The following is a 12,800-nucleotide window of genomic DNA, read 5'->3' on the forward strand; positions in this document are numbered from 1 at the left end:
ACATTTATAATTTATAATAATGAATTACACATACAAAAATACCCTAAATAAATAATATAGCATTGATAGAAAAAACAAATGGCAAATTGTGAGCATTACACAGGTCTTCTATTTGTTCAATTCAACCTACTGTATATTGTTAAAAAGTATATTGTAAATTTTACTAAAATAAAACAACATTTTGATGGAAAATAATAATAATAATAATAATCATACATCTTCTCAATGTGTTTGTTCTTTAATTTATAATTGCATAATAAAAGAGATATATAAAGAATTTGTTTACAAATGCAATTTTAATATTATACTAGTTCAATTGTCATTAGAAATCACAAAATAAAATAAAATTTTGAATCCGGCTTGTATGCTACTGTAAGCTTATGATATGTGCATATGCGATTATAAGCCCATTATGGGGTATAATCCTACCCCTGATATTTTCATGCGTGCCACATAAGGTCACAAGGTGTTATATGTGTGTACATGTCATATACACACGCTAACCATGTGTTTACATGGTTTTAGAGAGTAAGCATATGCCTCTTCATTGTGCCAATGTGATGATATTTCAGCTTTCTATTACCGATGAGAAGTAACTTAAATGCTGCAATATCATTAAAAAAAACTTTCAGCCAATTTTTGAAAGAACAAATAAATTGTACATGGATGTCAGCAAAATGTTATATCGATTAAACTAATGCAATCAAAGACTACTGAAGTCTTGTCGACTACTCGTAACTTAAGACTTCTGAAATCTTATCAAATTCATTCTGCCACTGAAGACTTCTAAAGTTCTGTGCCATTTTCTGAATCATACTGCCCTGAATCATCTTCTCTAGACTTTGTAGATGTCATTGGTCTCCCTAATTCCACTCTTTCAGACGGATGCGGAAGTAGTGTAACATTGGTGGGGTTTTTACTGCATTGTTTTTCTGGTATTGGCTCTTTATTGTCCTGACTTGCTAAGATGCCACTACCAATACTGGTCTCTAAGAGTCCATCCTGTCTTTGTACATGGATAATATCTTCATATCTTTGGTTTCCACTTTGTTCAATTTTAACAGTCAACACTTTAGGAGGAGTTTGCAGATGATTTGTTCCAATTGCGTCAGGACTATTTGGTGACGCAGGTAACGGTGAGATAACATGAAGAAGTCTTAAAATGGATTTTAAATCCTGACTCAAGTTTGTCACGTCTTGACTCAGACTAAAAACCTAAAATTAGAAAAAAAATATATAGTACAACATTATCCCTTGAATTTAATTTAATTATATTAAATTGAATCACTTAACTATGAAAAAAGGACACATTTCAATTATCAGTTTTTAACTACAAATGTGATGTGATAATTTATGAATTTATATTTTATAATTTATTTTTCACACCTGATTGTATTCTTGCAATTTGATTGGTTAATAAGTATCACATGGCATTTAAAATTAGCCCTACTTAACGAAAAAGTGATATCTAATGCATGTTCAGCTTTCTGTAAACATTTTGAGATTTTTTGCGACTCAACATTGATTGGTCGTGTTGGTAAATCATCATGCTGTTCGCACCATCTATAACTGTTCTACTCCATGTCTAAAGTTGGAGTACTGCCTTTTATGCCTACCTTTCCAGACTAGCATTTTGTCAATGATTTACGATGGATAAATTGAATAAAGTAGGTATGTTCAACAAATAATGAATGTTTTTTATTCGTTGAACGGAGAGAATATTTCACTGGTTGAAAAAATGACTTGGCTCTGCAAAAATAGAGCAGTCAATTTTTCAACACATAAAATATTCTCACCATCCAATTCATAAACATGAATTATTTGTATATTAACGCACATAAACACAGGATAAAGATTTAATTATAAAACAATGAGGCAGGATTATTTAAATATAATTGAATATAAAATATAAAAAGCCTTTCTTCAATCTTTCAAACCCATTATTATTTTAATTCTTTTATCTATGTATTAAAGAACCAGTCAATTGTCTATTCATTGTACACAACAGTTCCATACCTGTTTATCCAGCCTCTCTACACTATTCCGTGTGGATTCAATTTCATGCCGGAGTTCTTCTGTATTCATTGATTCAGTTGAACACGACCTGTGAACTGCAAGTTGGGGTGATACAAAACTCATTTGCATATCATTATCATAATGTTCAAGGAGTCCCTTAGGATTCTCAGGATGAGAAGAGCTTCGTCGACGCGGATATACAGAATCATGAAATTCAAAAGACTGGCATTTGTACTGTTTTTCATCTTCAATTCCATCAACCACTCTGAAAATAAGAAAATATTCATATATGTATTTTGATGTTAAATTTGTTTTTTATGACCTATAGCAGTGATTTCAACCATTTTTATACATATTTGTAAATTAACATAATTTAGAATTTTTGCTGCTATATGATTTGATCTTTTTGTTTATGAATAAATACCAATGAATAACAAATATGGTTTTAACAATTTTAGTAATTTAGTAAGGGAAATTTATGATATAACTTTATGATTCTATCTTCATTTCAAAACACCATTTCAATAAAAAATAGTAGTAATAGTGTACTAATAATCAGTTATTGATTGTAACATTAAACAATTCAAATTGTCATCACTATAGTACTTAAAAAATACAAATACTTTAGGGAATATAAAAGAACTCCAATAATTTTTTGCTTCAATGTTTCAAATTATGTTCAAAAACATAGGCAGCACACAAAATAGAAGTAACTATACTGTCAAATCTGAAAGTCCATTGCACTTTTGAGGACCAAAATGTATGACTCATTTTAGTATTATCTACAAAATATACTAAAACCTCCAAAGATGACTGATAAAGATAAAGATAGCACCCTCTATGGTTTGATAGTGCGGCTCTGTTGTTTGGCTATGCATTCATAAATTCTCCAGATTTTTTTAAATTTTTTTTTCCATAAAGATTTCAAAAGACAACAAATAATCATAATCATATAATTAATAATGAAAATGATAATAAAATAAATAAACTCCAGATATTTTAATTTTGTAAGTTATGATATCTGAACACAATCTCACCTTGGACTTAATTCCGGGGGAAGGCCACTGGAATTACATGTGTTTACTTCCAAATGAACCCCTTTCTCCTTGAAGCTGGTTTCTTTCGTGTCATTGTTATTCGTTCTTGTAGGTATTGTTCCACGTGTCTCATCATCTTCATTTATTGACGGCAACCTACTCCGTGCAACATTCTTCTCTAAATTCCCGAATGATATTTTATCACTCTGTCAAAAAATGAAATAATATATAAAGAATATTAATATAATACAGGATTATCAATAAATTTAATTAAGTGCTGCAATATTATATCTTGTTATACTACATATATCATTTCACTTGTAAAGGCAGCTTTTCAAGTTATACTACGACTGTATCGTCAAGATATTCTCAAATTTAATCAATTCATGTTTCTAAACACATGGTGTACTACAAAGCTGATTTTACTAGTGTTTATTCGTCATGCAAACCTTTAAACAATATTAATAATTCATAAACATAGCTTAAAGCATGAAGTATTCTTACCTCATAGTCTGCCCCTTCTCTGAGGTTAAAGGTTAAATCTCTTGCAATTTCTTCTTTAAATTTTCCTAAGTATTCTGGGTAATTCTGCAACACTTCAATTAAACTCTGCCTATACATTTGAAATAATAACACATCATATTATCAACTATGGAACCCGTTTATGCAACATTTCAATTATATGAATTTTTTGACGAAATACGTGAATGAAATGCATCGATATGAATTAAATGTTTTGAATTGAATCCTTTGAATTGAATGTTTTGAATGAAATGTTTTGAATAAAATGTTTTGAATGAAATGTTTTGAAGGAAATGTTTTGAATGAAATGTTTTGAATGAAATGTTTTGAATGAAATGTTGAATGAAATGTTGAATGAAATGTTTTGAATGAAATGTTGAATGAAAAATTTTGAATTGAATGTTTTGAATTGAATGTTTTGAATAAAATGTTTTGAATAAAATGTTTTGAATGAAATGTTTTGAATGAAATGTTTTGAATGAAATGTTTTGAATGAAATGTTTTGAATGAAATGTTTTGAACAAAATGTTTTGAATGAAATGTTTTAAATGAAATGTTTTGAATGAAATGTTTTGAATGAAATGTTTGTATTGAATTGAAAAGTCAAACCATTGGCGGCGTATGTCATTTCTTAACCTCTTAGGCCAAGCCTGGGTACCCTCTCATCTCCTTTCCACGCTGCCTTTACAGAGAATCTTAACAGACCTGGGTTTGGAAATATGTATTCCACTGTTTCAGGTCTGTTAGGATTCTTTGTGAAGGATCCATAATCAACAGTTATTTTCAGAACTAAACATGTGGTGCACTGCAAACTTTATATCAACATATAAATTTTTGTCATGCAAACCTTCAAACAACATATTCTTCATTCGAATACATTATTACAACATTAGATTATAAGTTTATTATTGTTAACAGATCAAACCATGGAAGGATTTCATCATACTAGTAAGTATGTTTGTATTAGAACGATGGAGAGACAAAACCTTATTGTATGCATTTCTGCAAACGACACCCAGGAATTGATGATGATAGAACATATGATATGATAAGTACCATATGATTATCAAAATTACCTTTTATTCAAGTGATATTATATGATCTATTTATAATTATAATTTACTGGAGATAAATAAACACTTCAAAGCCACATGAAACACTAAAGATTGATTGAATAAAATAATCATAAATGTTGATTTAGAGTTGAAATTAGTAGACATGTATGTTTACTCCCCGTTTGCAACAAATATTGTTATAATTATTTGCCTCATTGAGCATAAAAATCATCAGGAGACATATTTTTAATGCAGTTAGCTATTCCTAATTTTAAATAAAAAATTTAAAAAAAAATTTGTTTAGATACAATTTAAATTTATATATCTAAAGCTCTGTTTACTTTATCAAACTATGTGACAGAAAATGTTATGTGCCCATATATGGACATGATGATGGCATATCACTACCATATTTGGGCATATCACTACCGTATTTGGGCACATCACACTTTTCTGTCACAGAAAGTAGTGTAGTGTTCTTACTCACTGAAATAAAAGTGCTCAGCATAATTAGATACACACATTTATCAGACCATAAAAAGGGATAAATAAATAAAAAATGTCTTAATATTTTATGTTACCTTGATATTGATTGAATGTCACAATATGTTAGTGCATGAACGTCACCATTTGATTGGATGATTGAGTCTGTGTCATAAAGGTCACAGCCAAACAGGTCTCCTTTACCTTTGATAAACAAATTTAAAACTCATTTTATTCAACTCAAATATTCCTAATAAATACTATAATAATTATCAAGGCATAGATTATATTGTATACAATAATTAACAACATAAACATTTTAAAATCAATCAATATTATATTATTCATTTAATTAGATGTATTTATTAAGATTAATACATAATTAAATGTATTAAGAATTATGTATAGTATAATTTAATAGTATTAGTTGCCATTGAAGAATTTTTTTTACTTAATTTTTTTCTTTGATTTATCAACATAATACAGGCAAAAATGAGTTCTTCTCAATTCAGCAAATTTATTTAAAAATTAGATTAAAAAATGTATTTATTTTTTTTATTATAAATAAATCAAATAATTATTTCATTCATAAGAAAATCAGCACAGTTTTATATGATCAGAACCAGAGAATTGAACCCAGGGTCATGAAATTACTAGGCAAGAATCTTAATCACGAAGCTATAGGTGTCACTAACTGTTTTATAGTAATCCTACAGATTCTAAAAGCATAACACTTTGCTATTGCTTACAACTGGGTCATTATGTAAATATCTTATCTGTAATCATTGTAATGAAGGAAAATTCGCTGAAATCAAACTAAACGTCAGAAAAAAGTACATAGACAATCAACATATTCAGTTTATGCATTGTAATATTAAGCAACCAAATAATATAATTCTAACATCATAGTGTAGTTATAAATCAAAGACATTTTTAAATTGCTTTAAAAAAACTCTAATAGTTACTTTACTTATACTGACGATGACTAGTAAAAATTCTGCTAAATTCTACACAACCATGCCATTTGATTGGTTAATTTCATATCATGTGCTGTCCAGTATTAGTTCTACTGAACTGAAAAGTGAATATTTATACATTTTATATTTAAGGGTTCTATTAAAATGATTTTATATAAAACCTAAATGAATTCCTGTCATTTGATTAGACGATTGTGGGTCACATGGCATGCAATAGTGTGCACTATTTAACAGTCGTTAAATAGTACTTTTTTCCCTTTTTTTTGTAAAAAAAAAATTTTTTTCGCGTAGGGAAAATAGTTTTGTTAACACCATTACTTTAGAAATCGAACAGCACCTCCTATCTTGAAACTATTGCACAGTCACCTTTTTGTAAAAATCCTGAGAATTTTGGGAGAAATGAGGCTAAGGATTGCTGGGCATCTTTGCTGTGTATGTAACAGCTCTAATGTGGCAAAAATCAGAGTGCTGCCTTTTTGAATGACCTAGCATGCCATCAAGCCTTTAACATTGATTGAAGATGGAAACAGCGGATTAATTTTTAAAAATAAGTACGTTTAACTAAAAATAATGAATGTTTTATATTTGTTAAATGAGGAGAATATTTGTATTCGTGGAAATTCTGGCTCCACCTTGTTAAACATTTCAACTCCATTTTCTCCATAATCAACTCATAATCAACACATATTCTCACATAGCTGCCTTCATAATCAGGGAAGAGAAGAAACACTCTTCCATGGTCACTAATTACCTAGAATTGCGGCAACCATTCCTGATCTTAACACCTCAAGGGATCCATTTAGAACAAAGTATATCATATTCAATGCGTCTCCTTTGTGAATAAGATATTCTCCTGGAGCAGAGAATGCACTTTTAACCCGTAAAGACAATGACCTGTAAAGTAAAGTAAAGGTGAGCTAAGTATTAGCAATTTATACTATCATTAGAATATTGAAAAGAGAATAAGCAACATATTGACAAAATTACAGGAAAAAAATTATGGGGAATATAAAAATACATATATAAAACCATTTTAAATTGCACCTTATCAACAAATTTCAAGGCGCATTGCAGATAACTAAAACTAAATGTTATTGTTAAGCAATGTTATTAATAAAAAAGTGTGATTTTAGGGAGTTTTTTTTAGGCCAGCTGCTACATGGTTCAGGACTGAACCCTGTGGAAGCGGGTTGTCGGAAGAAGAAAGGGTCTGGTATTATCAATAGAAGATTGGAGCAGGTGGTGTCTTGGTATTTTATTTTCTAAATTTGTATTTTTTGAAGGTTTAAATGCATTTTAAGTGGAGTAGTTTGATCTGTTGTGTAATGTCTCCTGTTGAAGTGTGTAGAAACAATGTTCAATGCCATTGGCGGGTCTAAAATGGTGGAGGAGGGAGACACTTACAGTACTTGGTATGGGACTCTGTAAAGTTTGGCAAATACTGAGTATATACCCCAGGTAATTCACAGTATTTTTCACTAATCAATTCATTCAACTAGATATCAAACCTGGTTTAAACAAATCCAAGGTTCATGAAGTGTTTTCAATTTAATATTACACTAATATTGTACTACTCAGAATAATTCATCATTTAGGTATATTTATTCATAAAAAGACATCAAAATACAACGGCAGCCAAAAGGCTGAAAAGTAGTATTTTACAAAATTTGATAAAAATATATAAATACATTATGTATAAAAGGTAAAACTAGTTTAAAAAAAAAAAAATAATAATAATTTACCACATTAAAATTGGTCCACCTGTAAGTTAAAATAGTGCCAGCCTATTCAATATTCATCATTAATGAGTCGGACTAAAAAAGGGACTGGTGAAGATCTAAATCTTTCTGTACGACCAAACGGGATTTTGAGTAGAGGCTTACTCGCAGACCTCAGGGTTCTGCTAATGTCAAGAACAGGTGGAAGAATGCTTCTAAGTGTATCGGACTTTATTATTCCTTTACCAAATTCATTTATATGTCTGTTATTTCAATTATAATATTGATACAAAATATAGATTGCATTGTTATTATATTTTAAGGCAAGAATGAAGATAAATTATCTAAAGACCTTGCCTCTATAAACAATTAACTAAATTGATTGTTTCCGAAATACATCTACAGAATCTACGTCACATGTTTCTAATTTAAATATTTCTTTCCAGAAGTAAAAATGGCCTAAAGGTTGGCATATTCATTCATAGGTTTCTAATGAATACATTTATTTCTCATCTCTCTCCATTTTGACCTTTGACATTATACTCAGTGTATGAAGTATCAAAGTCATTAGCTTTGGTAATCTAAACAATCTTAATCACATAAAAATTGGACATTCGCTGAATGAGAATAAAATATGGTAAAATGAATGGAACACTCATTCAAGTCGCTTTAATAAATATCATTTTAGTTTAAATTGTCGCTTTAAAAATGTTGATATATTCTTAATGGTGAACGATAAAAGCAAAATAAATAATCAAACTGTTAAATGTAAATCAAATTTGTCTATTTGTAACATGGCCTGTTTTAATTATATAAAGCATGATGGTTGTGAAGCGTGGTTCTCTCTAGAACGCAACGTAAGGCAGAAACATAACGATGCAAAGTGCCGTATTACATAATCACAAGTGGGAACCGACTACGCAACAGTGAAACAAACATCGCAGCAGGAAATCAAATCAGTTTGATTTCATGCAACAAAATGCAAGGCAAGAACACTGGAAAACAGCACATAGCCAAGTACGTGGGATGAACTAGGTTGGTTAAAGTCTACAGCAACTAATTTTAACTCGTAACTAAGCAGGTTTGATTTCATGCAGGCAATGGCAAAAACAATTATTGGAAGGGCATTGCTTATGCTGCGTATGTTGCGTTACGTTGAGTCGCTAGTGGGAACCACGTTTAAGTGATGGAAATTGCATCAACAAAAATGGATGAAACAAAATATTTTAATAATTGATAAAAAGTCCTTATTTTGTATAATTTTAAGAACATTAAATATAAAGAGTGCTGTACCTTCTGCAGCCTTGACTTGCTTCTTGAAATATTGGAAGAGAGAGAATTTCTCTGTTAAGATGCATTGAGATGTCTGCACGCAGCTCCTCTGGAAACATTTGTAACATCTGCAAAAATAATCAATCAATAAGACTTGTATAGCGCCGGTATCCATAAAGTAATGTTCAGAAAGTTAAAGCGAAAATGCTTTTTGACATGTATTTTTATAAGATAAGACATTTTCTAAAGTCTTTATGTATATTGGTATTAAATGTATTACATATTATATAGGTTTTTTTACTACAATTTGTTGTTTTCAATGGTAACAAATAATTTGGCACCTTTTGAACCTTAAGGAAAGTATAGTTTTCGGGTAGTTTTAGCTTTCAAGTGTGGTATTTATAAGCCCTGTCTACACTATCAAACTATATGCGAGAAAAAAAACTGATGATATGGACATGAGGATGTCATATCACTACCATATTTGAGCATATCACTACCATATTTGGGCACATCACACTTTGTTGTCAAAACTAGTTTGATAGTGTAGACAGAGCGTTAGTTATCTTTACCTCAATTGTGTCGATACCCATGTTAACTGACCACGATGTTTGAAAGTAATCCTGCATCCTATTCTTCAAGTCCAAAGGAATATTATGAGATTGGATAAAATCTTTTAAATCTTTGCACTTGGAGTGATACAGTGCTCGTCTTGCATACATACGCTGGATCAGGGCTGTCACATTACCAAAAACAGCTGCATGGCTAAGCGCTGTAACAAACAAAAACAGCTTGAAATACTTGTATCTATATATAAATTTACGTAAGGGCAAAATTCGGTAAATCGCGCGTTATTTCTAGAATGTTTACTCGATGGTATATAAAGTTGGTTCGTACTTTCGGTACTGATTTTAACCACCAGATGTAACCCTGTTTACTAATTAAATTGAGTTCGATAATTAGTTATTGACGATTAAAACGAATTTAGGTTCAACGATTTGCCCCAAATAGGGGTGTTTTTCGATCGTGGTATACACTGTCTAATGGATGTCCGTCTTAAAAAATACCCGCAGACAATAATACGAGGATGCTTCGCATTTTCCTATCTCCTCCTACGATAATTGTTTTTAATGGCTGAAAACCGGTTGAACAGCTCGAGTACAGCATCATAATGTTGAAGACAGGCCGATTTTTTTTTTAAAATACTATTTTGATAGATTTAATATACGTTTATACAAATGTATTGATTTGCGATGAATGGAACATTCCAATCTCTGTTCCACAAGTGTCTATTCCCTCAGGCATCGTAAAGGCAAGTACTGTATATACTCATAACAGAAATTCGATCCATTTTTTTTTTTCAATCTGTGCTGCAGAGGTTGGATATAATTTTTTTAACTGATAATGAGCTAGCGTTTTCAGTCGCCGTATATTATGTACAAATCTTTATTATTGCATTTAAACCACCCACATCATCACCCTTCCCTCACTGGCATGAGTAGCGTTGTAAAGCCAGTAGAGGATAGGCCTACGGTGCATCAAATCCCCTAAACGCAGAACAACTTTGGTGGGTAGGGTAGGAACCAACTTAAGTATGAATTGGCTCTAAGAAACAATTGAAAACCATTAGGCCTACTAATAAAGTTGAGTTAGATAATTTAATTTTTATTGACGATTAAGTCGATTTTATGATTTTCCCCGAATAGAGGTGGTTTTCACAAATTGTTTTACATTATATAAACATACACGTCGTAGTGATGTATCGTTACATGTACTATACTATTTCAATCGACTAGGACGGTGATAGTTTCAACAAAGTATTACATAGCAATGTTTTACTGTGTTTAGTGATATATTATTTGTAAAACATGAAAACAATTAATATTTCGTTACTAAATGGATAAAGAATATATTTAATACATTTAAAAATTGTTCCTCTTTGCACCCATCCTCTTCCCCATCCCTCACCCCTAATGTTACATACAAAACACAAATTAAGTTTGTTTAAATTTGACTTAAACAATTGGTCTCATTTTGTGACAAGTTTCTCTTTCGGAAGTAATTCTGAGTGTGCTAATTTTAGTTTGAGAACATAAATCAGTGTCTATTTTCGTTCCTGTAAACGACATGTATTATTGTACGTACATTTGAAATCGCCAGTTTTTTAACGCTGAAATTATTATGTATTCGAGAACCATCTGTGGGCACGACCTAGATGGTACGCGAGCGAAGCGAGCGTACCATCTAGTCTACCTAATTCACTCAAATAAAGCCCCCCTTTATAATATCTAAGTAAATTTTCTATGTTTTTGTAACTTTAATAAGGACCCCATTGGAAATAAGCTGTTTCAGCTTTATGGGTTATTCTGGTATGTTGCTTGAGTACCTAAAAAACAAACAAACAAATGCCTTGTTCAATTATTGTTGAGCTGCCTGTTTGAATAAGCACTTGCTATACTTGACAAGCAAACCTAAGATGTCAATTTAAAAGGCTTTCTCAGAAGTTCAGTTAAAATTGAAATTAATAATTAAAGTTAACTAAAAAATGGATTTTATTTAATAGAATATCATACAAGTATAGGTCATTTTATAGGCAGATGACATTTAATATAGCATTGTATGGACTAGACATTCAAATTATTACATGGTTAGTTGCTTTAGCCAGTCAAATCTAGTACTGCATTTAATTTTCATGAAAATTAAAAGAATATTGTCATACTATAAAAGATGACATGTTTCATTCAATAAGGACAATTTTAATTATTTAAATACTAAATTACTGTGGAAAAAACACATTTGATTGGAGGATTGTGGGTCACATGATATTTAATAAATACTCTGTTGAACTCTTGATTACATCATCGAGAATGCAAATTACACATGAGTATTATTAGGTGCTTTATAAATCCAGGATATTATTATTTTTACTGCAATTTTGTTTTGCACATTTATTTTTGTTACACAGTGAGTGACCACACCCGTCACACAAGGCTAGGCTGTTGTATGTAATGCATGCTGTCTATAATGGTTCACTCCGCTTCCAAAATTGGAGCAGTGCATTTTCATCTCGACCTAGGTATGTCACAAAACAAACAATGAATGTTGTATATTTGTGCAATGGAACAAATAATTTTATTCAGTGGAAGATGAAAATTTGTTATATTATATAACATTTCATCTTTCACATGAAATTATTTGTACCATTGCACTCATTAACTTTCATTATTTCTATACTGTAATATCTTACCTCCTATAATCATGACAATAATTGTAAAAATCTTTTCAGCATCAGTGTTGGCTGAAACGTTGCCGAATCCGACACTTGTCATACTACTTAATGTGTAATACAATGCAGTGACATATTTACTCTGTAACGTCAGATTAGCATCGCTCGTTTGACCTAGTGATTCGGTAAGTTCGTTTATCCATCCTACGTGAAAAAATATTTCTTTAAAGATGTATTGTCCTCCAAAAAACATGAAAAATGAAGATTAATAAAATCAGACTTTTAATAGGTCATTTTGTAGTTTTAAAAAGTTAATCACTTCCGTAGAAAACAAAAATGTTTTCACTTATAAAATGAATGAATGAATAATAAATTATTAAATTCAACCAAAAACCTATTGGTTGCTATATATTAAAGTTTTTTCGGGTAAATAATTATTTTTTTCAAGCCAATTTTTGGTCAAAGTGAATAACCATTATATGACATTAAAATGG

The 12,800-nt window shown here is 30.6% G+C and overlaps 1 protein-coding gene across 1 annotated transcript in view; it reads right to left on the reverse strand.

The window, feature by feature from the left end:
* Positions 1 to 379: 379 nt before the first annotated feature.
* Positions 380 to 12,800, reverse strand: part of LOC140040606 (voltage-gated delayed rectifier potassium channel KCNH8-like) — a 70,106-nt gene continuing 57,685 nt past the window's right edge. Inside the window, exons 8-16 of the mRNA XM_072086660.1 lie at positions 12,328 to 12,510; positions 9,653 to 9,852; positions 9,102 to 9,208; positions 6,842 to 6,984; positions 5,212 to 5,317; positions 3,558 to 3,666; positions 3,054 to 3,259; positions 2,017 to 2,281; positions 380 to 1,215 (exon numbers count right to left, since the gene is read on the reverse strand). Of these exons, the coding sequence (XP_071942761.1) occupies positions 787 to 1,215; positions 2,017 to 2,281; positions 3,054 to 3,259; positions 3,558 to 3,666; positions 5,212 to 5,317; positions 6,842 to 6,984; positions 9,102 to 9,208; positions 9,653 to 9,852; positions 12,328 to 12,510 (1,748 nt within the window). The 3' untranslated portion in view covers positions 380 to 786. The remainder of the gene's footprint in view (positions 1,216 to 2,016; positions 2,282 to 3,053; positions 3,260 to 3,557; positions 3,667 to 5,211; positions 5,318 to 6,841; positions 6,985 to 9,101; positions 9,209 to 9,652; positions 9,853 to 12,327; positions 12,511 to 12,800) is intronic.

Source organism: Antedon mediterranea, chromosome 2 (genome assembly GCF_964355755.1).
Source record: "Antedon mediterranea chromosome 2, ecAntMedi1.1, whole genome shotgun sequence".
NCBI lineage: Eukaryota > Metazoa > Echinodermata > Crinoidea > Comatulida > Antedonidae > Antedon > Antedon mediterranea.